Source organism: Sebastes umbrosus, chromosome 3 (genome assembly GCF_015220745.1).
Source record: "Sebastes umbrosus isolate fSebUmb1 chromosome 3, fSebUmb1.pri, whole genome shotgun sequence".
Taxonomy (NCBI): Eukaryota; Metazoa; Chordata; class Actinopteri; order Perciformes; family Sebastidae; genus Sebastes; species Sebastes umbrosus.
The window spans coordinates 6,541,966-6,569,487 of record NC_051271.1 but is presented as its reverse complement, the minus strand read 5'-3'; the positions used below and the strand labels follow the sequence as shown (position 1 = coordinate 6,569,487).

General features: G+C 40.1%; 1 protein-coding gene and 1 long non-coding RNA gene across 7 annotated transcripts in view; one reads left to right on the top strand and one right to left on the bottom strand.

Moving 5' to 3' along the window:
• Nucleotides 1-27,117, top strand: part of prkcaa (protein kinase C, alpha, a) — a 185,688-nt gene extending 158,571 nt beyond the window's left edge. For 3 of the 6 annotated variants that reach the window (XM_037765172.1, XM_037765173.1, XM_037765175.1), the window contains 5 exons: nt 1,292-1,372; nt 3,957-4,064; nt 11,016-11,156; nt 16,042-16,062; nt 25,051-27,117. In XM_037765172.1, coding sequence (XP_037621100.1) covers nt 1,292-1,372; nt 3,957-4,064; nt 11,016-11,156; nt 16,042-16,062; nt 25,051-25,221 — 522 coding nt within the window. In that variant the 3' untranslated portion in view covers nt 25,222-27,117. The remainder of the gene's footprint in view (nt 1-1,291; nt 1,373-3,956; nt 4,065-11,015; nt 11,157-16,041; nt 16,063-25,050) is intronic. The other 3 variants (XM_037765174.1, XM_037765177.1, XM_037765176.1) reach the window with 1 other exon arrangement.
• LOC119485536 lies at nt 240-14,837 on the bottom strand. The gene is made up of 3 exons (XR_005206296.1): nt 14,385-14,837; nt 1,757-1,761; nt 240-251 (listed from the first exon to the last, which is right to left on the bottom strand). It is a non-coding gene; the product is annotated as an uncharacterized LOC119485536 (long non-coding RNA).
• Nucleotides 27,118-27,522: the final 405 nt, after the last annotated feature.

The following is a 27,522-nucleotide window of genomic DNA, read 5'->3' as shown; positions in this document are numbered from 1 at the left end:
TACCTTAAAACCATATAACCCAGATAAATAATCACAATTTCAGTCATGAAGTAAAAAATCATGTCGTCAGTATTCAGAACAAAAGGACTCGAACGAAACAAATTGTGAGTGTCGAGATAGCCCTTCCAAATGTGCAAACACTTGTCAGTAAGAGTTTTATTCACACTGGCTTCACTGTTGTTTACTCCCACCGTGAGCTTGCTTTGTTTTTGTTTCTGTGAAAAAGTGTGAACTGTGCTTTTCAGCTTCAGCTGCGGCAACATCATCGCATGAGAACTGTTTTGTAACTCTGTGGTGCTCGTATCTTTTCGAAATGATATACAGTGACTCTTGTCTGTGTGTTGTTATCTGCTCACTTCCTACGCACCAAATGCTCGCTGCCTGTCTGAAATTACTAGCTTCTTATCTTCTTTGCTCAACCATGGCAAAAGTTGTTGTCGCAGGTGATTTGAAATCGACATGATTCAGGGGTCATACAGCATTTGTGCCAAGTCACAGCTGTGGTTACACCCATGGCTTAACACGTGCTTTGTCTGGGTCAAACCACTGTATGAAGAGTTGTGATTTTAATTCACGAAACAGGGTTTTCAAGGCTGCTATCAAACTTCATATGCATGTGTCGGTAGCATTTTAAGGCACAGTTGAGTTAAATGTTTCTCTAAAAAAATGTCTCCTGCTTTACCATTTGGTAACTTATCAAGAACATTTAGAAAAGCACAATTTGTTTGATGTTGCATTGAATTTACCATTCAGAGCTGCTACAATATCACAGTCTTATAGAATTGCATAATATAATATATGATATATAGATTTGTTTGATTTAATAAGACTAAATGACATTACACAGAGGGAGCGTATACATTGTGAGTGAATACCGTGCTACATCTTTGCAGTCTAATGATGTGTACTTTCAGTGCAGACGGAGGTAACAGAATATAGGATAAGTGATGAAACTTGTCATGGATGAATAATGCACAGAAATATTTATAGGATATGTGACTAGCTGCATATTTTATCTACAGATCCAAAGCAATCACGTGTACAGTATGTTGTGGTCTAGTTCAGAAGGTTGCTTTCATTTTTTGAGTTAGTTAGCCAGGTGGTGTACCAACATGAAAGTGGTAACATACTTTGCTTCTTTTTTTGTAAAGTAGTTTAAAAAAAATTGATTGTTGATACAGTAAAGCACTGCGACGTCATCTGATGAATTTTCAAACATCTTTGACATGACTGAGACGAGTTGTTTGAGTTAGGCGGAACCTCTGAGCTTTTTCTCTTCCTTCCTCCACAGATCATTGCATATCAGCCATATGGACGCTCCGTAGACTGGTGGGCTTATGGAGTTCTGCTCTACGAAATGCTGGCAGGACAGGTGAGACACACACACACACACACACACACACACACACACACACACACACAGACACACACACAGTACGGTACTACTTATGTAACTGCCTACTACAGATTATGCCGACAATTTTACACAGTCACAAGTTTGCTCACAGACTGCTCACTCCCACATTATTCCCACTTTCAAGTTCCCAGAGCAGCGAGGCCCTATGTGGGCCTAAATGTACTCAGGTGGTGCTTCCCAAAGACCTTCCCACCAGCACTAATAATAAACACTGATATATATACACACAAAACATCTTCAAAACAACCTCCAATCATAGACCATATCCTAAATGGTGTAAACTTTCGCCCTGCCCTGACTTTGATTATGACTGTAATTCTACGTAGGCTGGAAGCTTACCAGACCTCTCTAGTCTGCCCCATTAGCCACTAATAGTATAACATATCTGAATCTCGGACTGAACTGTCGGTTGAGTTGCATTGGGGGTAACATAGGCACCAAGTTTTGACAAAGAAGAAGAATGCATGGAATAACAAAAGACACTATCTCTGGTTCTGCAGGAGTACAATGTTAAATCGGTGGAGTACTCTTTTGATAAAACAATACAACCTATTGTCTTTTTAAAGGAACAGTGTGTAACATTTCGGGGATCTATTAGCAGAAATGGAATATAATATTCATAACTATATTTTCATTAGTGTATAATCACCTGAAACTTAGAATCGTTGTGTTTTTGTTAGCTTAGAATGAGCCCTTTATATCTACATAGGGAGCGGGTCATCTTCATGGAGTCCGCCATGTTGCTCTGCCATGTTTCTACAGTAGCCCAGAACGGACAAACCAAACACCTTTTCACATTACCTGAAGGCCACCGTAGTTCTCCGACACGCTTGTGAAACTGTGGTAACGTTAGCCCCAGAGTGGAAAACCGTGGTACCGCCAGCCGCCGTCTGACTTCCGTTACTCCTAAAGTAGGCTTGCCACGGTAGTCTTGCCACACCACTAGATGCTGCTAAATCCTACAAACTGTACCTTTGATCTTTGTATTGTTTTTAGTGCCTCCATTTGTGCACAAATTGAGCAAAGTAAATTTCTCATATTTCTGCGTTGAACAGCTCACTTCACCACTGATCTGTGAATTTCAGTTTCTTTGTTTATTCCTGGATAGAGTACACGGTGTGCTGCCAGTGGACACGAGTCGATACTCTGAACAATAGTCTCAGCTACTGAAGTGAGCGTATCAATAATGTGTTGGCTGGTAAAGAAGAGCTTCTTTAGGAATCAGATACAGGTTTAACAAGTCAAGACAAGGAGGAGAGTGGATATTGTTATGAAGATGCCTCCTGGGGAAGAGCACCAAGCTTGACATGTGTTTTTCATGCCTCTAAGTGTGTCTGCATTTTTTTGCAAAAATTGAGGCGATTCAATTTGCTCACTTCTTTAATGTTACCGGTTTGGGAAGCTTACTTTTCCACGCTTACTTTTTTGAGGTTTGTTTAACTAGCATAGCGTTAACGTGGAGCTGAGACATCACTATGTGGTGGTTACATCGGAACAATGTGAGCTCTTCACGGATTAGCCTAGCATTAGCTATTTATGATGACTCTGCTAAACACAGAGGTTTCAGCATCAACCTTAAACCTCATTCTAGTGGAATCAGACCAAGTCAGAGATAGAAAAAAAAAAAGAGTAATCACCACTTTGCTTGATTAATATATTGTCTGGCTCATATCTCTACATCTTAACATGTCCTCTTCATAGTGCATTAAAAAGAAATCTCCATCAGAAGGTTTTTTGGGCTTTTAATAAAACATGTTTCCAAGACTCAGCACTAAATGACTTATTAAGACATTTATGACTTATTTACATATTTTTTTAAGTAACTCTCGTTCCAAAAGTGCAAGTACATGCAAATGCAAGCTCCTCCACACTAAAGCAACACATAAAGCCAGGATGGTTTCTCATTCCCAAATGAACTCAGAACTGTTGAACAATTAAGTTTTTACCTATTCAGATGTTCCCTTCCTCTGTCCCTCCCTGCCTGGTGTGAAATCAGGTAAAGAGGGCATGACGTAGACAGGCTATCTCTACTCGAAGCGGCCAGTGGAGTGGAAATGACGAATAATTCATTTTATGGACTGTCAAAACACCCACATTATGGTTACTGATGATAACCACCCAGTGAGCAGGGGAAAAGCTGGGTCATCCACTCCATTTGCCCTGCAAGGTCTTCCTGTGAAACTTGTTCGCACGCACTCTGCAGTGTTCCTTCTTGTTTTCTCTTTTTCTTGTCTTTGTTGTTTAGTGTCTTTTTCTCCCCTGTTCTTCCTCTTGCCACTCTTTTTTAAGTCAAACGTGTGTCCTGTTTTTCTGCCCTCTTCGTCTTTATTCATGAGGCAAAACAGTTTTCACTAAATTTGGTCAATTTACCTGACAAGTGGAGAGGGCTCAATCTCTGGATCCCCACAGTGCAACATGGTGACATTTTACTTTTAGTAGTAAAAAGTCGTCAAGAGAACGGCAACAATTTATTCCTCCACTATGTGATAATGGATGAAACGCCAACAACACTCTCAATATCGTCTCCTTCCACCCCCAGCCTCCGTTTGATGGAGAGGATGAAGATGAGTTGTTCCAGTCCATCATGGAGCACAACGTGTCCTACCCCAAGTCCATGTCCAAAGAAGCTGTCTCCATCTGCAAAGGGGTGAGTGGACGTTCTTTACCATCAATGACAAATTGTTTTGCCTTTAAAACTAGTGGTGGTAAAAAAAAATCGGTTCACCTATGTATTTCTTTTTTTTTAATGATTTTTTTAAATTGATTTTTTTAATGCCAGAATCAATATATTTGCTCCATTTGAGTCTATGCTTTTATTGTAGTAATCAGAGTAACGTGACGTTATATCCGTTCAGTATCCGTCAACCAAAACAAAACCAGCTGGTGTCGTGCCGAAAAGTGATCGTTCGCCAAAAATCGATTTCCACTAGTGGGAGGAATTATAATGATTTACGGATGGGTTATAGAAATGATCTCCTTTGCATTATGACTGCATTATTTTACCTTCTCTGTGCCCTAGATTGTAAACCAGCCCACTACTTTTTACCTTTGCTTTTACCACGGACATGCAGTTATGTGTATGTGCACATAATGACTGTTTGAATCAGATAATAGTAGCGGTAGACTATAAACTGGCTGATACAGCTTTAAGAAGCTGCACACGCTCCCGTGAGTGGAAATCAGTTTCCAAAAAGGGCGAAGGGTCCACTTGGTTACGACCTGCACTCTCACATGTTAAATCCAACATGGTAAACACTACACATACAGTAAAGTGTGGAAACACTTTGGGTTTCATACATTGCCAGGAAAAGCAGAGCTAGACATCACGGCTAAAGCTGCATGCTAACTCTGTCATGGACAGGAAACGTTATCACATTACGGTAACATGCGATCAAGCCGGCCGTCACTCGAATCTCCGTGGTCAAATCAGCCGACGCTTCAACTGTACCCATATACTGACATTTATGTTAAATGCATTCAAACGGCCCCGATGGAGCTGATCATGGATGTATAAAGAGAACGGAGCTGACGGGAGAGCTAGAGAAGGACTTGGCGAAGTAAGCGGATGTATGACTACGTCCGGTTTTCAAAATAAAGTGTTAACAAAGAGAACTGACTGATTATATTCACCAGAAGTATAAAAGATTACATGTGTATTGAATCAGGGGATAGATGAATCGTTCCAACCCTATTATAAACCAGTTTTTGTGGTTAAGCAAAATCCATAAACATGATAATAGGTGAGTCTATTTGGTATTCATAAAAGGTTAACATTGCTGTCTGTGGAACCGACACTTCATCCGTCTGATATCAAACTTGCCCCTTCAGTCTATTGTCCCATTTAACTGGGATTGTTTCCCCCTAAAGCTTTTCCTACCTCATTATAAATCCTGTAAATCAGCATTTTAAGCTCAGTCTTTCACGCTCCTCACTGAAGCCAAAATAATTCTTCTCGTAAGAGGACTACAAGTCCTTTCTGACAGGCTGCGTCGCAGACTGCTGGAAGGCTTTTCTTAGCCTTCTGGAGTTAGACGTAACATCTGGGAAGTCTAGCTCCATTTTGCTGTAAGAATGAAGTGTAGGCTTTTTTAAAATATTGTCTGGGAACTCATCTGCAAGTTCCCTCTCCTCCTCTTCCCGCCCAGTTATCCTGTCTGTGACATTTTGCATTATTAAAGCATTGAAGGGAAAGTATGAGGTCATCCAATATACTTCTCACAAGTGTCTGAAAGTAGCTTTATCAGTTTTAAAAGTTTATTGCAAATGCTTTGTGGCTATTTTACAAAGTGTGTTGTTCTATAAGTCTAGAACTTTCCAGTTACACAGTAGAAAAAAAAAAAATCGAATTGTGTAGAAGGATGTGAATTTTGACTGTCAAAATGTACGTATAAGTATCATCTCCATAGAAAACAGATTCACCACAACGTGTCATTTGTTACAGCAATTGACAATAAATAGTCTTTAACATATAAAACCTACAGTATATTATACAGTAGTAAGTAATAATGTAATAAGATATCATTTTAAACCGAAAACTGGACTAGAATTAATTATACTTATTATATGTAAAACAGTATGGACAGTCAAAAGCAAACCCCTCTTGAGCAAGTTCAACTATCAGAGTGGACACGTTTCCTATTTACAAACAATCAAAATTTGCATACAGCATGGGAGCAGCAAACACACTGTACAATAGGGCTGCATAATTAATCGATTATTAATTGTGATCACGATTTTGGCTTCCAACAATTAAATGAACATGATCGACTGAGATATAGACGTTTAAAATGCTTCGCTCATAGGAAACTCCGCTGCATTAATCAAGCGCCTTCTAAACTAACAGCTAAAGGTGCGCCGTCAATCAGCAGACGACCGTTTTCAGCAGTCTCATGTTCATATATCCGGTCAGACACACGTGTGCAGCCGCCACTTGATGGCTTTACGTCGGCAACTTAATCAGAAACTTATTATATTGTAATTTGTTCCCATGCATGCTGCAGAGTAATCAGTGACCGGCTCGTTAGTAAGCTCGCAAGTGTTGGTGACGTATATTGTGCGAGACGAGAGATGTAGTTCGCTGAGCGGTTTCACACAAAACTAAATAATACTACGACAAACTGAGACTTTCTTGACTTGAAAAATTATGTTTTAAATTGACAAACATCAAATGTGTGATTCATGGCACAGTTCAAACCAGATCAAAAAAATATTTCTCTCTCTCTGTTGACATAAGGTCTCATGGTGGTCCACCGGGTTTTTAAGGAATGTGTAAACAAACCTTGCTTTTCTTTCTCTCTTTCTTTAAATGTCAGGAAATACTCACAAGGGTTACAGAAAAGCATACATTTGTGTATACGTGTGTGTGTGTGTGTGTGTGTGTGTGTGTGTGCATAGCAGGATTTTAATAGTGAAAGTGGCCGTTTTATTTCTGTCCAGAGGCAGTGCAAATTCAACGAGCTGTGCAATAACATGCTTTGTCTCCTTGTCCCTTCCTCAACTCCACTTGTTTCCCTTTGTCCCCCTCTTTCCTTTTCTTAGCTGTGTGTGCACACATGCGTTTTGCGTGTCCTGGTCTCGGCCCAAGTCCCTGTCTCAACCCTTGTTTGGCTGCAGCACTTCCTCTTAATGGATACATAGAGCTTGCCAGCAGTCTGACACACAAGAGAGAAAAGAGAGAAAGAGAAAGGGAGGGAGGAAATAAAACAACAACAAGAGAAATAAAACAAAGAGTGGTTAGAGGGAGATAAAGAGAAGAACAGATGTTGACAGAAAACTGATGCTAATACAGCAGTGGATAATAGTAGTCGAGGATGACAAGAGTAATTCAGTGAAAAGGGCATACAGTATATCTGTTGTATGCAAACATGCCGGTGGAGTTTTATTGTGCTACTGTTCATACAGATACAGTCTCTATTTTTAGCAAGCCTGCATATACTGTACAGTTCATTACATTTTAAATAGGTCACAGGTATAGATACACATTCATCTACATAATGGGATGCTACCTATAGGTCGCCTATTTCAATGCTGTTGTAGTTCATTATGATTAATGCGAGAGAATGAGACAGATAAAAATAAATATGTTTTGAGTGTAAATTATGATGTAGAGGTAAATATCAGTGAAAATTTTACCCTTGACTAATTTACTTGAATGATTCTCTGGAGGCAAAAGCATCCAGTAAGTGAGTAAGGTTCCTGTTGTATTGTCAAAATAAAATATATAAATAAACAATAAATAAAAATATATATATATATATATATAAACAATAATAAATAAAATAAAAATATAAAAATAAACAATAATAAATAAAATAAAATGTATAAATAAACAATGATAAAGAAAATGAAAATATATAAAATATACATATGTGCATACAAATACATACACATAAAATAACATGCACAAAATTAAATAAAAAAAAACAAAACAGGAACAGAAGGTTTATATACATATATGTATATAATAAGGGTAATCAGGCATAACGATGGGAAAGTGGCATTTCAAACACTAAGACCTACATAGAAATATACCTGGAGATCTCAGACCATGCTAGTCCGTAGAGACCGCTCTTAAACAACTCTTAAAATGTAAGGCCATGCACAAGTGTGGCTCGTCTTTGATCAGATGTTTTGCCTCAGTTGATCCCGGCGTCTCTCAGAGGGTTAAGGTGTGTGTGTTTTGAAAGCCTTGATGTACTGAATCACACTTTATACCTGGCCAGACTCCCCGCTGACTTACAGACCCCATCTGCTTTCCCTTTTACTCTTTCTCTGTGTCTCACCTCCCTCCCTCCCATCCCGTCAAATCTAACGATTAGATGTTCTCAGCAGAAACAGCAGGGTAACTTTGTTATGTAGTTATGTACACACTTTGTGAACACATGCGACTAAACCTTTTGCTGAAAGGGGGATTTGAGTGCTAACAGTTTGCAGACAGAATGATCAAACGCTCCGCATGAAATGTCAACACCACATTTTACTTTTTTGCAGGAGACCATTATCTTTCACACTTATGCAAAGTATTTCAAGTGATCAAGTTTAAAAACGAAACAAAAAAACTGGATTGTTTGATTGACACGGCGGCAGGCCAGCAGTCAGTCACTGTCAAGGACATTTCAATGTGTAAGGTGTGTCATTTTAATGGTGACAGCCTTGTGTTTGCAGCACGATGCTTTCTCACTGTCGGTGACAGACGTGCGAACAGACAGAAAGCTGCAAATGACTTTTTCTTCCTCGTCAACAGCTGTCTGATGTACTCAGCCAGCTGGATGCACTCTGCTAGTTCAGATGTAACCCTGCAGCCCACGGCCTGTGTGTCGAAGGGGCTCGCTGCAGGCCTGCAAAGATCCTGCGAGTAGATATTCAACACCGAAAAAAGTTTGCCATTTTAGCGTATCATAGTATATAAAGGATAGGATAGCACTTTATAATATCCCCGTGGGGAAATTACAGTTGCACAGCAGCACAGATTCTAACAGAAGAAATAAGTACATAAAATAAAAATACCCAAGTGATAAGAACACTAATAAAAGTTATATGTTTTAAAAAATAATTAAATATGTGCATTATAAGTTATGTGCACTGGTTTGCATCAGCATATCAAGATTGTTTTATCTCTTTGATTCAATTTTCTTCAAAAAACTTAAACTTAGTAAGTATGTAATAATAATGTATAAATCCCAAAATAGCCCATGAAATTAGCAATAATCGCACAACATTATTCATTATTCATATTCAACATTAATTATTATTAATTATTCTCAGATGGATATTGCTGTTTGTTATGTTTAGAGGTGCGTGTGTGTACAGTAGTGAGGTTAGCGGCACTGTCCTGAAGCTTTGAATACCTTAGAATAATATTTCTCAACGAGAAAAAATTGTATTCGTCAGCCCTAGAATATATTTAGATTGAGAGAGTGGAATCAGATAGATGGGATGAACACAACATGTATCACTACAGCAGAACTATACACTATAGAGAGAGAGAGAGATAGCAGAGCTGGGCTGCAGGAATGATTGACAGCTTGAATTTTATATGAGGTTGTTTCCACCATTTCTTTCTGTGTATTAGACAAAGTTGCTAAAAAGTAAGGACATGTTGAGCTCCTCAGCTGCCAATCAGCCAAGCCCAAAGTTGCTGAAAACAACAACAACAACAATGCAACCATGTTAGCAATGCGGCAATGGCGCGTGGTCTGGACAGACGTGAGAATGGTATCAATCTTCTTATCTAACTTTCGGGAAAGAAAATATATATCTCCCAAAATCTCAAACTATTCCTTTAAAGCAATTTAGCAAAAGATGTCATCACAAAACAAATATAGATTTGGTAAAGTTTAGTAATGAAACCTGACTGACAGACACAGTCTTCCCTGTGTGTAAGAGAATAAAACACACTCAGCGTGACTGCTAAGCATATCATATAATTCATGCCAAGGTGACATGTGAAGGTCCCAGATTAGGGATTTAACTGGAGGCTTGTGTGTCTATGTGCAGTATGCATGCATGCATGTACTCGTACCATTTAAAAAAACATACGCTGCATATGATACCAAAGCATGGAAGCCAGCCTATTTAAGCATTTAAACTAGCTCAGTCAAACAAAGCACCATTTCCCTTTCAGAGTCCAGCGCATGAATAAGTCATTTTGTCCTTGGACTGTCAATACTGAAACCCACCCGTCTCTCTGTCCATCTCCAAAGGCTTTCTTTCCTTCTTTAGCAATTCAATCAGGACAAATCACTGCCTTGAGGCAGGAGTGCTAATGCAAAAATATTTATGTAAATAGCATAACTGGTGAAATTCCATATACATATATATAAACACACTTTGAAAAACAAGCAGCCAGCCAGCGATTATGTTCCATAATGAGTAGGAATTGCTTTAATGCATTTAAAATAGGGCCCGTTTGTTTCCTCCTCCAGACCAACTTGTTATCCGTTTATTCAATCACCAAGAATGTATAGGCGCTCTCCAAATGTAAGCTTGACAAACAAACATTTAAATTCATTTTTGACACGTTATTTCTATAATTATGCTTAACTAGTACCAGAGGGCTCTTACATCGTTTAACACAGACAGACTTTGTTGTTGGTTTTGTTTCGTGTGAGTACTTTTAGTCTTCATGTTGTTGCGGTGCGACTGGAAGTGGCAGCGGCTCTCTAAAGGCAGAACAAGCAGAGGGACGGGAAAAAGAACAATTATATCACTCTTTTTCAGACCCATCTGTTTGACTGTCACTTACTGACCTAGAAAAACACAGTGGTGAAAGTTCACAGAAGTGTGAGAAAACAAAGTGAGGGTTTTCCTGATACACTAACACTTTTTAGAGAGATGAATCCAAACGCTGACGAAATCAAAGTCTGCATACTGTATTCTGTGCTCTGTATGACTGAGAGTGGGATTTACGGAAGAAATTGAAGAAAGAAAAACAGGTTTTTACTTTTTTTGTTGTTGAAAAATCTATATGTATCATGCCTTTCACACTGTAAGAAGAATCACCACCACCACCATCATCATCATCACCACTGCTTAATGTCAGTCTCTAGTCTCTTTTTAATAACTTCATTCCCATCTTGTTGTTTCTTATTATGAACAGCTGATGACCAAACACCCATCCAAGCGTCTGGGCTGCGGCCTCGAGGGAGAGAGGGACATTAGAGAACACGCCTTCTTCAGACGCATCGACTGGGAACGCCTCCAGAACAGGGAGATACAGCCGCCCTTCAAGCCCAAAGTGGTAAGTACTGAAAACTTTTACAGTATAGTCTTAATAAAGTGTGCTGCCGCTTGGTATAATTACTGTAACCACGGTCAAGCCTCTCTCTTATGAGTTTAGCCTTCATTAAAATAAGGTCACCTTTCACATTACACGTGTCTGTTCCTGTTACAAAGGGACATTTTGCTTCTTTGAGCTGTATTTTCATATTTGTGCATGATGCAAAGTGCAGCATGGGGCCGGCTAGGGGGCATTTTCCTGAGATGCAGTTTTTTCACATCCGTCAAAAGCCAAAAGAGGGTTGTTTGACCACCGTCCGTCATTACCCCATTATCCAAGATGTTATCCCTTTGTCTCCCAGCACAAAGCACTTTACTTTACAATAAAGAAATAAAAGAATACAGAGATGCAGAATTTAGAGATATATTGTGGGAGGTGATTGCAGAACAGCTTGGAATCGGGTGTGGTCATAAAACAAAGGATGTGCCAAAGATTAGTAGAGATCAGAGTAGTGATTGTGCTGTAGGCAGCTAAACGATAGCTTCTTGCTAATGTCATTCATTCATTTACCCCGTTTGGGACTAACACTATCCATCATATTTAGAATTTTTGCAATGAAAAGAATAATAAAATGCATCAGAATCATTGTGCAAGGTTTCTGCACGTAATGGTTTTTATGACGGATGACGGATTTTAAAAAAACGCAGACGAAAAATATGAACTTGGTGTGCAAAGACCTTTAGAGTGATTCCCTCAATTCGCACATTAAAAACATGATTCAAAATTTTAAAAAAAGTTGAAATACCAAAACAAAGTTTTTATGCTTGGCTGAGATGGAGAGTTTGATGTATCGACTTTTCCGTCGTCATCTTGTTCCGCCCTCTTCTTCTGCAATGGTTTATTGGGACTGGACACAAGCGTGTTTATCTCAACGTGGCCAGCTCCCTGATATTCGCATAACGTTAGTTAATGAAAACACATTTATTTTGTTTGCAGATTTTCTGGAAATTGGTTTAAAATGTTTACTACATTTGAATAGAAACCTGACTTCTTGCAATCCAACAACGTCTATGTTGCCAAAACACCTAAAAGTGCGCCGCCACTCGCTGCACACTTGACTGCTCTTTGCACCATGTACCTCGTTATCACACTTTCGCTTTCCTTTGCCTCATTGCCATCGGTCCTGCTGCATCTATGGCTTCACTGAGGTTGTGTTTCTTTGGGCTTTTCACTCATCATCTGACATTTTTAGAAACTTTTGAATACGTGGCTTGTGCCGGAAGAACAGCACCATCTTCTTGCTTTGTGCCGTCCAACATCCTCACTTTTGTGCCGCAAAGCAATCAACAATCTTCCCTCAAGTTCAACACAATGTGTAAATGCTGTTCTTGACAGTGGTCTTGTCTGGATGTATCAGAAGTTCTACTTTCATTTCATATTAATGCGGTAATGACATGCATGCAACACAATACAGATAATAAAGTAAACAAATACAACTTTCTTGCATCTAAACAAGCGAGTACAGATGTGCTCATCACTACAGGACAAATCTATTATAGCGAGACATTTTATGCCCCTCTTAACTCCTTTGGGCAGTATGTGTTCTTGGCTGTTTGTTTACCAACTTGAGCAGTACTTCAGGAAAGGTTATCAATCCAAATTTCTGTAGTTGCTGTCCTGAGGTTCTGTTACATTGTTGTGTACAGGATGAATTCATATTATTAACAACTTGCACATACAGTACAATATTAGGTTTTCAGTGTGCATTGTGAAAGTGAACAGTGTTCAAATTAAACAGGTGGTGCATAGTGTAGCAACCCAGACAGTTATATAATGAGTTCAACACCAACTTTTTGGAATACCAATGAGATGCTTAAAATGAGATTTACACAAAAATATGTCCCGTCTTTCCCTCTCTGGAATTGACGGTCTTGGTTGGACTGTAAGGGCTTAAAAAAAGCTCACGCCTAAATCTGAACTGCTCAGATTTGTCAAAGGACCACCGCCCCCGAGCAACACACACACACACACACACACACATACAGATAATCCTTATCTACGTATGCCACATTTTATGGTGGAGTCACTCTCCTCAAGGTTTTCATTAACGTGTTGAATCCAATCTCATTTAGTGCACTTAAAATTCATTTTATCACTCCAGGAAATCCTTCGTGTTAATATTTTAAAACTTGCCCTAAAATGGTGTCCAAAATATGAACGCATATCATGGATTATTATCTTATATATTATTGTGTGGAGTTTGCATGTTCTCCCCGTGTTAGCGTGGGTTTTCTTCAGGTTCTCCAGCTTCCTCCCACAGTCCAAAGACATGCAGGTTCATTGTTGACTCTAAATTGCCCGTAGGTGTGAATGAGAGCGTGAATGGTTGTCTGTCTCTATGTGTCAGCCCTGTGATAGTCTGGCGACCAGGGTGTACCCCGCCTTCGCCCCAATGTGGGCTGGGATCAGCTGCAGCCCCCCCGCGACCCTGAATAGGATAAGTGGTTACGGATAATGAATGGATAGATGGAATATTGTGACATTTGTAAAGCAAATTAACAGCAAACTGAAGATCATACCCTCCCTCCTTCTTTCCCTCTGTCTTATTTTACTCAGATTATTATTTTACAAAAACACACACACACATACACACTGTCTTCATGCTGAAGTATTGTGTTGCTACAGACTCCAAACCAAACATGTTTCTCTCAGGACAGAGTTATGAAATGTCCTCTTTTACAAGCCACCTTTGTAAAACCTTCTGTCAGACCTGAACAAAAATATACCTGAAAAAATTTGGGTTCGGAAAAAACGGATTTCATAAAGTGACCTCTCACTTTTGTGTAGAGTATTTCATTTTCCACCATTTCTTCTTCGACATGACTTCGCCAGTGGTCTTACTGTCGCCACCAGTTTTTATTGTCCAGTTGGAGTTGACAGCGTACGTACAGTAGTGGGAAAACTCAGGGGAGGACATGCAGCACAGAGTTAAGAGAGGATGCAGTATTTCAGACCATAATGTTTTATGTACAGTTCTACATGGTGTACACATTTTAAACCCACTGAACTACAACATGCCCCCTGGCCTTTTCAAACATGTATCTTCATTAATAATTCTAGGAAGATGTACTTAAAATGTACCAACAGGTGAAACATCTTGTAAAAAAGAAGATGGTTTGTCTCACGGTTGTAGTGTGCAGTTTGAAGCAGTCACCAGGCATAGTTATCTACATATAGATATAAGTGGACAGGATGGCACAGATGATCAAGGCAGCACGTTTCTGCCTTGTTAGCACTGTGACCCGTACAGACCTCTGCTAGGAAACAAACTTAACCTGCTTCAGAGCTTTCAAACAAATCTTTATTGACAACTGTCAAAAGCAAGAACGGCCCACAGGAGCCGACCGACCGACCGTGTTTCTTTTCTATTTTACACGTACAGTGTGAGCACTCAGGTTGTGGCTGAGGATCGGACCGTACAGCGTGAGAACATAAATTGTGAGCTTTGGCTTTACATCGCAAACGATCTACTCGTACAGTAGGAGTAGGAAGTACACAACAACATTTCTAAAATGGTACAGTGTATGCCCAGCTTTAGGTAGACAGAATAAAGACACCTGTCAGCAGCGTTTAATTGTGGACACTGGTGGATGTTAGGACGTGATTGTTGTACAGTCTGGCTCCCATTGAAACATATCCTGCTTTTGATGGTATGTCAACATTTCATGTCCTGTAATTGCATATACAACCATTTACCAAGATGTTATAGTTGCCTTTGAGGTATGACAACCATCCATCCATTCATCTCCTGTACCTGCTCATCCTGTGCAGCAGCATGATGGGGGTCAAGAGGCAGTACACGCCAAGAACAGGTTGCTGTACAGTATTTTATCTAGGGCTTCTGTGAGGCTACGCTATCATATAATTCCACTGTTTGTTTACATAAGCATCACACATTTCCCAACACATACGGTATGTAATAGACGCGTTGTTGGCACTACTAAGTGTTTTGTAAATGTATAGTAAATAATGTTGTTATTTCCTAGCCCTACAGTATGTTATTGCAGTAGGTCTCACTATGTGAAGGTGACTGCATTATACAGGATATATATTCATATTGTGTGGAGATAGCTGATGTAATCTGACTGCGGTCCATTGTAACATTCCCATTAAGAGTCGCTGACAGTTCTGGGGATTTATATGAAGAATTTAAGACACAAGGAGGAAGTTATACCATTAGTGGAGTCGACTACCCGCTCCAGATGGATGTCAGAGTATGAAGTGATTCCACACTGACAGCAAAACCAGAGTCAGGACTACCCCAGCATTATGAAGTTTAGTAAAAACATAATATAATCTGCAGTAAAAATCAATAAATTAATAGTTTTTTTTGCTGAAATCGTTACATTAAACATAAACTGAAGTCAATCTGATGACTATAATGCTGTCTTTACATGACTATACTTTGGTATAGTCAAAACACAGCTGCAGGCGGAGCCTCCTTATGGCACGTGTTATATGGGCCATAAGTAATTTCAAAGCCTCTCATGCATAATTCATGTGGCATACATTTATTATGAATGCATATCTCGTATAGCTCACATTTTGCTGCACAGTAAGGAGTAGTTTTGAAATCCCTTGAGATCACACATGATCATGTACACACTTTCTCTCCTGAGTCTTTCTATCATTCTCCTTAATATATACACACACATAGACTCATGAAGAGTTCATGTGGACTGTTTCTTTAAAAACAAAACAGGAGGCAACAGAGAGTAGGTCACTCAGTGTCTCAGTGTGTGTGTGTGTGTGTGTGTGTGTGTGTGTGTGTGTGTGTGTGTGTGTGTGTGTGTCTGTTTCACATAAAGTCTAAATATTGTAGTTCTCTTCTGTTTCACCCCTCAAGGGCTCCAGTTCCTCTAATAAGGTGAATCCTGACCTCTTTGTCCATGTAGTCCCCCGCTGAGTGGACGTGCTGGGTGTCCTGGAAATGCTATGTGTGCTTTGTGTGTGTGTGTATGTATGTGTGAGTAAATGTATGTGTGTGGGAAGGTTAAAGAGAGTGAAGGTTAACAGAGATTGAGAAGAGCGGAGGAGGAAGATTCCCTTGCATGTATACGCCTCGTCTCTGTGTCTTTTTGATGCATATGTGTGTAACCGGGGGCGGGGGGGTAATCGATATCGGAGGGAGAAAGGAAAGCTTCTGTGCTTGTGTCCACGCTGAAGTTGCAGGGAGGTGGATGCATGCAATCGTGCATGTCCTTTTTGCACAGTGCATGCTTGCATGGGTCTGCTTTGCAGCTAAGGGGCGAAAGATGAGAGAGTAAAGCAACGTTGTTGAACGCTCTCTGTTACCACCGTAACCCGCTCCATAACGATCCAGCATGTCCATCTCAGTCTCACTGTGCCGTGTAATACAGCGCCGTTTCCGAGTCCATTACCACCAAATGGCTATCATTATACACCTCCCTCTCACCCCCCTCACCAGGTCTAACCGTGCCTCTCTAATCCACTCCTCCTCCTCCTTCCCTCACCTTTCTCCTATCCCCGCTCAATCTCACTTCATCCGCCTGTGACAGCCGTGGAATTGCAATCAATACGCAGGCTGCACCCAGCTGAGACATCCAAACCATCTGTAACTATGGGACCAGAGCTTCAGACAGCACGGAGGACACAGAGTGTGTGTGTGTGGTAGAATGAGTGTCAGAGCAGGCTCTGTTATTGGTGATCCATATTCATAGCTGTCACTGTGCAGGCGTCTATACTGCAGGTGTAACAAAACAAGCACAGAATTAGATGCCAGCGAGCGGCGTCGGTATGAAAACAGGCTAATATCTTGAGTACAAGAACACACTCGGTGGTCACGCGTTTTACGACCACTTGTGGATGGCCGAGCGTCTTTATGGTTGAAGGGAGCAGAGAAGGACGGAGAAAAGTAGGTCAAATAGGAAGCTGCTGATTGATAGTGATGGGAGCAGTGAATGAAGGGAGGGAGTCAGGGCAAGAGAGAGTGGGAGGACTTAGTCACTGCACAGAAGTCTCGGAACAGTGTCCAAGCAAGACATACACACACACACACACACACACACACACACAAACACACTCACAGCAAGATGGCAATATGGATGAGTTGTGACTCACTGTAGCTGTAAGAAAACGAGAGGCACAGACTGTTGCAACTTGACTGAGCATTTCTGCCTTTCCTCTTTTTAGCTTACGGGACATAAGAGGGAGCACTTTCAGTTTGTTTATGGCTTTATTTTTTTCATTTTTTATTTCCCAAGTTGGGATCAAGCTAACAATTTGTATTTTCTAACCATCAGATCTATAGTTAATTTCTCAACAGAAGCAGAGTTTTGTGGGTTTTTGAATGAAAGGCCCAATTTGTAATAGCTTTGAGATTCGTCCGATTTGATATGAATTTATCGTCTTAAAAATATTTTCCAGTTTTTTACTTTTACATCTGTGTAGATGATGCAGGAGTTTTTAATTGTAAAATTGGGTTATGTAAGAGTGATTCTTTGAAGCATGTGTATAGAGTGCTGCGGGGATGACGTATTTGTGTAGGCCAACCAGGAAGTTAGCATCGCCCTGGGTTCCCTCGACAAAAAGCCAAAGGGATTTTTACATTGGGTTTTGGATTATTGCAGAAAATAAACTCTGTGGCAATTAAACATTTATGGCATGTTTTGTTCAGCAAGATCATTTTCACAAATGAACACCACTGTTATGATTTTTAAAGTGTGAATGCAATCGCCAGAAGTAAAAAAACGTTCGGCGTGATGACTTTTGTAGTCTTATTTATGATGATTTATGATGTATTTTATATTGTAGAACAAAACGTTAAAATCTCTTCAGTTTGTGTTAACCACAGACCGTATTTCAGGCATCTAACTAAAATCCCATTAAAAAAACCCATTGACTTCCAGACGAGGGAACAGGAAGTGCTAAAATGCTAACTCATTTCTGGGTTTTAGGACTCATTCCTGCACCGCTCTATAGCCAAAGCACAAGTGGCAATCTAAGGCCAATAACCAATAACCCATTGGTTCAACTGTGCTTTGTGGTTTACTCACATTACACAGTCATGAAATAAGGCAGTGAAAAAGATGTAGTAGATAATTCCATATACATTTCAGAGACCATTTCTGAATGTGGAATGAACTGAAATTACTTATTAAGTTACTGCATTGCAATTTGTTACTTCCCCACTCTGCACTTCCTTGTTCATAATATATGTTAAATTAAAACAACAGATGCCCATCTGTAAGCTTTTCACTGCTATTGACAAGCTACCAATTCATCAAAGCAAAGCAAGATGTTCGGGAGATTATGACAAGAACAGATAGCTTCTCATGCCAGCAGAGAAAGAGAGAGAGTCATGGCACAACTCTTATTGGAGGCAGGCGCTCATTTACCATCCAAAGTAGCTGAGTGTTCTTTTAATATGCTTGAGTGCAGAGGCGTCTGTATGTGTACAGAGACAGAGAGGGAGAGAGATTAAAGATGAGAGAAAGTAGGTCAAACACCCGTGTAGGACACTGTGTCACCGTGTACGGGAGGATGTATCAACAGCATAATGGCTTTGGTCTCACCCCATAAGGGTTGGCTGAAACACACAATGACAAATAGGAGATTTTTGAGCTTCATTTATCTTATGAGAGCAGCTCTCATAAAACAGTTTCTAGTCTACTGTATTCAAGGTCCTGTAATTTAAGGGTGTTATGTTTTGTGATACTATATCGGTTCTCCAAAATAATGTATCGATTTTGAATCAACCTCTTTCGATGGCCTGGCCGCTATTCAATCTTTCGGAGGTTGTAGCGGGCTCAGTTTTAAAGATGGAGTGAAGCTACTGATATCATATGAAACTAGACAAGAAAACCAAAGGTATCCATTGGTACCAAACATGTCATTCTGGCTTTTCGGGAAGGAGGCTAAATAACGCTCCAAACTTACGCTAAATTTCAGCAAGGAAAAACTGTCATTGCCATTTTCAAAGGGGTCCCTTGACCTCTGACCTCAAGATATGTGAATGAAAATGGGTTCTGTGGGTACCCACGAGTCTCCTGTTTACAGACATGCCCACTTTATGATAATTACATTTTTTAAATTGCAATATATCGCCTTGCTTACAGTATCGCAGTATATTGCAATATATTGAATCGTTACCCCTGTCTCATGATACGTATCCTATCGCCAGATTATTGCCAATACACAGCCCTACTGTATTTGTAATGTGATGAAATATTCTCAGCACTCGGTACAAGTGAACACAGCATGCTGAGTCTCCCATCCTCTCTGTTGAAAATAAATATATAAAAATAAGTGAAGCATATTCTGTCAAATATTTCCCAAAGACTTCGCACACTGTGAGTTTGGCAGCTGAAGCTCCATCCCATATGCTTTGCTTTAAACATTGGTCGCAATATCGCTTGAGAGCAGAAGCCCAATGTCACAAGCAGTAACTGTCCTGTGATCCAAAAAAGGCACATCTTGGTGCTGGCAATTGTCGGTGGAGGTCAGAGTGAAAAATGTGTCGCTTCACTTGAGCGACAGATTGGTCAGTGATGGATAGAAGACGACAAGAATACGGAGAGATGTAGCAGTTGAAGGATGCTGGAGATTACCCATCAGGTATCTGCCGTGTGGGAAAGAAACAACACACACACACATCTTGAAGTGTCTGTCCTTCCTCCTGTTCACTCTGACAGGGCGGTACAGTAGTGGCTTGGAGTGGACGTCACCTGTCACCTGTGACAATAGTCATGGGAGGACGTGTTAAAAGCACACACACTTTAGAAACATCTGTGTCTCAATGTTTTTATGGTCTATTGTGTCCACTTCCCTCTAACCTCCAGTAGGCAGAATGCTTTTTGGCATCATTGGACAAAAATTCCATAATAGCCTTTCAGCATATTGTAATTCAAGTGCTCTGAGAGATTTCCACTCCTCCTCATGGCTCTGTTTTCAGGATTTAAAAAATCTAGCCTGTGACAGGAGACTTTGACCAATCACAGGTCATTTCAGAGAGAGAGCGTTCCTATTGGCTGTGCTCCGGCTGGTGGGCGGTGCTCAGTATTTCCTCAAAAGATCTCAACATTACTGCCGGGTCACAAACTTTCTCATTTTACAGCTAAACAGTACACTACAAGATGTTTCTGTAAACATTTGAGGCGAGAAATAGGCATTACAGTTACAGAATATTGATTCATATTTGATCAGCGCTGCCTAGTTTGACCGTTTGATCGGAGTTCGCGAGTGATTGACAGCTGCTCAGAGACGGCAGACTTACGCTCGGCTCTGACTGGTTGTTTTCCTCCAGTCTGTGAAGTCTTGCAGATGCCATTAGGAGCAGCGGAGGACACAGAGGCATATGATTTTTTTTAGATTACCTGTCTCATGCACTACAGTCAGGATGTAGTGACCGTTTTATAAAGATAATGTTTTTTAATCATATTTGCTCCATTTCTACCCACTGCAGCTTTAAATCCCCTGAAGCATGTTGTCTGGCCTCACCAATTAAAAGAATAAAAGAAGAAGAAAAATGAAGATAGGAATGTCTGTTCTCTTTAAACCATAGTGTGTTTGCTTGACAAACACAGACAGACATCTCTAAACACACAAAGACTGACACACAAGCAGTTGCTGGCACTGACGCTCACATAAAACTCAAACATACACACACGCTTCTGTACATGTCTTGTTTGTGAATGTAGGGCAGCAGTGGATGAGGCCAGTTAGTCACAAGTTAGTCAAGAGTTCCAAAGCCATGTCACAGTCATAAAGTCATACAGCAGATTGGAGCTAGCTGTACATTATCCCGCTTATTACACGGCTACCTACTTAAGAAATCAATCATTTCACACCAAAACGGTCCGCCAGAGTCCGACATCAGAACTGCACCCATAGCAACGGTCTGCTGTATAAGAATAACAGACCGTAGAACACCGTGATTGACCAATCAGAATCAAGTAACAAAGCCATGTAATAAGATAATCTATTTGGCAAGATCTTTTTTTCTTTACTAAAGAAGGTTATCCAGATTCAACAATCTGTCATGGTCAAAACTGGAAACTAATTAACCTTCGAGTCTTGTTTATGTTTCTAGAGTAGGCAACTATCATTGGACAGAAAGGGAAAATCTTGGAGTAACGTCAAAACTAAAAGCTGCTTTTTCAATACATACTCCATGCTGTGTGTTTATAGTACCTGAAACTCTGATGTAATGCTTGGTGGAATATTACCTTTGCAGTCACAACAACCCTTCGAGTTAAATGCACCACTGTTTATTTCTATGACAACAGTGCCAAAGGTGCTGCGGTTGCCATCCTCCTTTCTTTCCTGTATCGGAGCCCCGTGGCATTTGGCTTCGTGGAGTCCGTTATTCTCACAGCCAGCTGCAGAACAGCAGCTCCCCAAGGGGAACATGAATGCTTATTAAGTGGAGCACTGGGTCTTGGCGTAAAGTACAGTATGTGTGTGTTTGGGTGCATCGTTGTGTGTGTGTGTTGCATCCATTGAGGTGAGCCCGCTGTGTAGGTGGACTAACTGATGAGCATAGAGAAGGATGTTATATACAGCCCCTCTCTCTCTCTTTCTTTCTTACTCTTTCTCTTGTGAGCTGTCTCATTTATTCTCCAGTAAAAGAAAGTAGAATAACTTAGAAGAAACACAACCTCCTCTTCATGGACCAAGTAATCTGTAATACTGTAGCCAACAACAGAGAAGCTTCACCTCTAATGCTCTTTGTAGGTTAGCCAGTTGTAGATATCAGGAGAGTCACTGACATTTAGACACATTTAGATGATAAATAGACGGCTCTGAAAAGTGTTAAGTGTAAAGTGATTGACAGAAGTATTGATGCTGTTGATTCACAAGAAAGTGTGAAAAAGGATGTGGAAGTATGTGGCCATAAGTTTAAAGTGCAGTGCTGGTGCAGGGGGAGATATGTATATTACTGGGTGTGGTTGGGGCTGACATCAGTCATGACAAATGAACTCATGTTGTTTCTTCTCATTTAAAAGAATGGTAGGTAGGCACCAAGGCACGCTGGCAGTTTTGTGTTAGAGAGAGAGAGTACACCCCTGAGCACATCCTCCATAAAAGCTAATCCTTAGAGGATGCTGATAGCCTCCAGAGGCAGGCACAGAATCACATTTACATCACCGTAAATAAGATTAGCTTGGAAGGAGATAAAACGGCTGGGTTCTATGTTCTCTGGTCGTATAGCCATTTCCGAGTGTTGGAAAGGGTTATTAGACAAAAAGCCTACATCACAGACATCGGTGTAGTATTTCTTTTTAAACAGGATCTGGTAATATGTGCATCGCTTGGTAAAGCAATTGAAATAGCATGTAAGATGATCGAGCCTTGCAAGATGTTCTTTCGCTCTGGTCAAATAAGTAATGCAAATTCACATCACAACATCAGTACAGTATGTACCGCACTTAAGGCGAGTCAACAAAATACAAAATGGGCACAAGAATGAGGAAAAACCTATGTGCTGTGTGAAACAGTGCAACTTCTTTAGTAAAACTTAACTCAACTTAACTCTGCCGCACTACTGTACACAAACACAACAAACAGCGATATCCGTGTGAGAATAGTTAATAATAATTAATGTTGAATATGAATAATGTTGTGGGATTGCTCCTTATTTCATGGGTTATTTGGGGTTTATACTTTGTTATTAGATACTTATATATCTAAAAAAAAAAAAAAATTGAATACCGATTTGGAGTTTGATTACCATGGCAACAGTCAAAGCTTCGAAGCATTCAGGTCAGCCCTAGAACTGGCTGGTAACCGGCTGGTAACCGGCTGGTAACCGGCTAGTGACCGGCTGGCAGTCGGCTGGGTGGGGAAATTTTAGGTGGCTGCATCTGTATAGTATATCTTTACATAACAAATAGTTGTTTGATGCCATATTAATGCTCTTAATCCCGTATATAGAACCTTTAAAAACATTTTTTTTTTATCTTGAAAGCTACTGTGGTCATACATGTCAAGTGGGATTTTTTTCAGTCAGGGGAATATGACTAAATGAGATGCACGCCCACGTCTCCGAACATACATGACCTTGTCTTCGGTGCTCCTTCATCCACCATGTGACATGATCCCTTTCCATGTCTTTGATTAATTTGATTATCCTCTCATCGCACAAACATGAAAACACCTTTCATGTGTCCCGATACATACTGACAGCTTGTCCCTCTCTTATGATCACACTAATTAACCCTTCTGTGACCTTGATGCTGTCTTTTTGTTCGAGGAATCTTTTCATTCTTCTGTAAGATAATCAGTTTTGAATGTCAAACGCGCAAAAGTACGCACGTATCACGCCTGAGCTTAGATAAAGGAGCTCCATCACAGCAGGTTACGAGGTCAGAGTAAACGCAGCGTGCCTCGTTGCAGAGGTCCTGACACCATTTCTTCTCATAGGATCAATCTCGATCACTGGAAACTGTATCGCTGCTCCACAGCTGTGCTTATGTTGCTTTAGTATTCAGGAGGGTGCATTGTGATTGAGGTGAATGAGATGTAGAGCATGTAATCGGATGTTGTTAACCTCCTCTACTGCATATAGCAGTGGGAAAAGTGGGGGGTCAGGTGTGACATGTTCTTCATGTTTATGTAAGTCAGGGGGCAGGTGAGGATCCATTTGAATGAGTCAACAGGTTGATGTGGGAGAACTATAGACTGTATATAAGAAGTGGATTTAGTTACCGTGACGTCACCCATTGATTTGTGGACTATTGTTTTGAAGCCTCGAGTTCGGCATTTTGGCCGTCGCCAACTTGGCGACAACGCCTTGGTAGCGACATGTCAGTCACGAGGTAGCCACGCCCTAGAGCAGGGGGCCAACCTGTAAATTAGCATTGTGGATTATTGCAGAAAATAAGCTCTTTGGCAATCAAACGTTTATGATACTTACATGTTTTGTTCAGCGAGATAATCTCTACAATTGAACACCACTTTATGATTTTTGAATGCAATCGCCAGAAGTAAAAAGCTAATGTTAAGATAACAAACTACACCACGGTCGCATTAGAGCGAGTACACACAACTAGGCTATGAAGGCGGACGTGTTGGCGTGATGACGTTTTGTAGTCTCATTTAGCCACTTGTTAGCAACCGCCTTTTTTAACACACGTAAAAGCTTCCAAATTCAAGAGTGGGATATTTACTGACGTATTTTAGAACAAAACGTTAAAATCTCTTGAGCTCGTCTGAACTACAGACCTTATTTCAGGCATCTAACTAAAAACCCATTAAAAAAAACCATTGACTTCCAGACGATGGACCTAGAAATGCTAAATGCTAACTCATTCATGCACCATTGTATTTACTAAATAAACATCATGCTGTATTGAAGAATTGAAACTAGCGATTGAGACCATAAACTCATGTTTACAATGTTTACTGAGGTAATAAATCAAGAGAGAAGTAGGCTCATTTTCTCATAGACTTCTATACAATCAGACTTCTTTTTGCAACCAGAGGAGTCACCCCCTGCTGGCTGTTAGAAAGAACGCAAGTTTAAGGCATTGGCTTCACTTTTCAGACCTGGAGGTTGCCCACTGGGGAGAACTCACAAATGTTGCTTGTTGTATTGTCCTTGCACATTGCCTCATTGCCCAGCCCAGTGTGGTTTTATTCAGTCATATGAATGGTGATGACGATGGTAGTGATTGAGGATGATGCGTGTCCTGTGCTTTGGGCTAATTTGTGAAAAGTTCCATAAAACATATTCTGCTGAATGTCTCTTGCCTTCGCAGAATTGCCATGCGCACACTTCCGCCAGATTTTTCCATGTCTGTACTCGTCTCGCCGGTCTGCTTGCACTCTTCATATTATTTTACATACCTTTTATGTCTAAACGTTTCCTTCTCCTGTCTCCTTTTTTCTACAGTGTGGCAAAGGAGCAGAGAACTTTGACAAGTTCTTCACGCGCACCCAGCCGATGCTCACACCGCCAGACGAGCTGGTCATCGCCAACATCGACCAGGCCGAGTTTGCAGGGTTCTCTTTCATCAACCCACAGTTTGTAAACCCGACGGTCACTGTGGTCAACAGTGTATGAGAAGGATGGGGGAACCACCCTGAAGAACCTCCCTGCTCACTGCCACCCCACTCAAAGCAGCAACCGCCAACCTAACATCTGACCACAGGCCCACTATAAACCTTTATGTATTGGTTTTATTCGTAAGCAGCATTCTAGGGCATGCATATTTGTTCTGTGGAATATATTTGCCAGTATAGATTATATAGATTAGATTGGTTCTTACCCATAATAAGAAATAATTTCCTTTAGTTGAATGATCCTTGATATCTTTCTTTACCGCTGCAATTTGTATTGAAGGTTTACAATAACTGGAGAAAGAAGGATGTCAGGGTTTATTTATCTGTGATGAAATTTAGAAGTTAAATTAATCTATGCCGATATAAGCACGAGAATAGCATTTAAGGAATGGACTAATTGATTCTGGAAAATCTTTTCATGCATACAAATCTCAAATAATATGGTCTACAGATCACAGTTTGTTTCTTTATGGATAATTATCCCAATGCAGATGTGAAAAACACTCTCTCATAAGGCAATTATGAAGGACAGGTGGTGCAGGCGTTGAAACAGCACCGTGTGATTCAACGTTTCCTGTATCATGTTTACAGTTTTCTTCCCCGTTTGATTTCACGGTGACGGTATAAAATGATATTTTAGTACAATTCGATTCTGGCCAATCTCAACTTCCAGTGTGCGTAGCAAATCAACGAAAGAACGAATGGCTAGATAATATGCAGACTGTAAAGATGCAAATATGTGAGACGCACAGGTATGAAAGTGTGTCAGGGTTGGTTCCAATTTTTTAGCGTCTTAGCTTATCACCCTATTTTACCTGCTTTTAAAAGTCCACACACCTATTTTCTAGCCCTTTCTTGAGCTGCAGATTGTATACTTCCCTTGTCAATAATTTTGTGGACACTATGTGGACACACAGTAATCAGTTTAGTATGTGGGCAGTGGTAGAACATTCTTATATCTACCTTAGATAAAAGTCAAACCTAAAACGTTTACATGTTTTTAACGCTAGTCGGTGTTAACCACTGTCTCTGTCCCTTGCTACGCCCATAAGCCTCCCATTGCTGATAAATGTCTCAACAGAAACAGTAAAGACATTTAGATTATTTTTTTTTTAGAATATAACATGATATCATAGTGTATTAACCATCCAATGTTATATTGCATACAGTATAATCACGCCCGCAAGCGTAGATATTTGTTAGTTTTCTTAGATACAGAAGTTGCAAATCGATAGGAGCATTTCTTCTGACAATGTCCTGAGAACAAACTCACCCTTCATTAGGAGTGTGTCAACACAATCATTATTAGTTAAATCACTTTTTTTTTCATCCCTTTTTCTTCAATGTCTTTAAAAATAGATTTTACTCTCGTCTTCTTTTGTGATCTCATACATATTTTTCCATTAGATTCATATATTAATGCGCCAGTGCATAACTCCTTTGTAAATAATCATGAGTTGTTTAAAAAGAGTATAGCAAGCTACAGTTTTTATACCAACACCTGAATGTGCTTTTATTACATTAATTATATAAACCAATATTTGTATGTGTAAAAAAAAAAAGAAAAATTCAACATTTAAGAAAGTAACCCAGTACAGATCAACTTTGTAACAGCTGGATGTCTTTAACAGAGTCCAGATTTAGCAAGTTGTGAGGTATATCTGTTCTACTTGTTTTGGCAGATTTATCAAAACTTTTATTTTCTTTATTCATATTCAACGACTTTGACTGCAAATTGTGTGTTGATTGGATGCGTGTCTGGCTGTTGACTGTCCCTCTGTATCTGCATGCTGTTGGAAGGCATCATTCATGCACGTGATGATCCGCTAAAGGCCGCATGCTACCAAGTATAAAACCCCTGAGAGTTACAGTACAACCTCAAAGTGATACTCCACTCCAATCCTAACTTTAGAGGTAAGAGTTACCATTTATCATCTTGAAAGTTTGTACTTGTTTCGAAGAGTAATGGCCATATTACATTTAGATTTGTGTTGATTCCAATGGATTCCAATAGTGAGAGCTTTTCAAGAAAGTGGGAAGTAGGGCTGCAACCAACGATTATTTTCATTGTTGATTAATCCGTCAATTATTTTCTTGATTAATCAATTAGTTGTTCGGTCTATAAAATGTTGAAAAACTTTGATTGGTGTTTCTCAAAGCCCAAGATGAAGTCCTCAAATGTCTTGTTTTGTCCACAACTCAGAAATATACAGTTTACTGTCAGAGAGGAGTAAAGAAATCAGAAAATATTCACATTTAAGAAGCTGGAATCAGAGAATTTTGACTCTTTTTTCACTCCAAC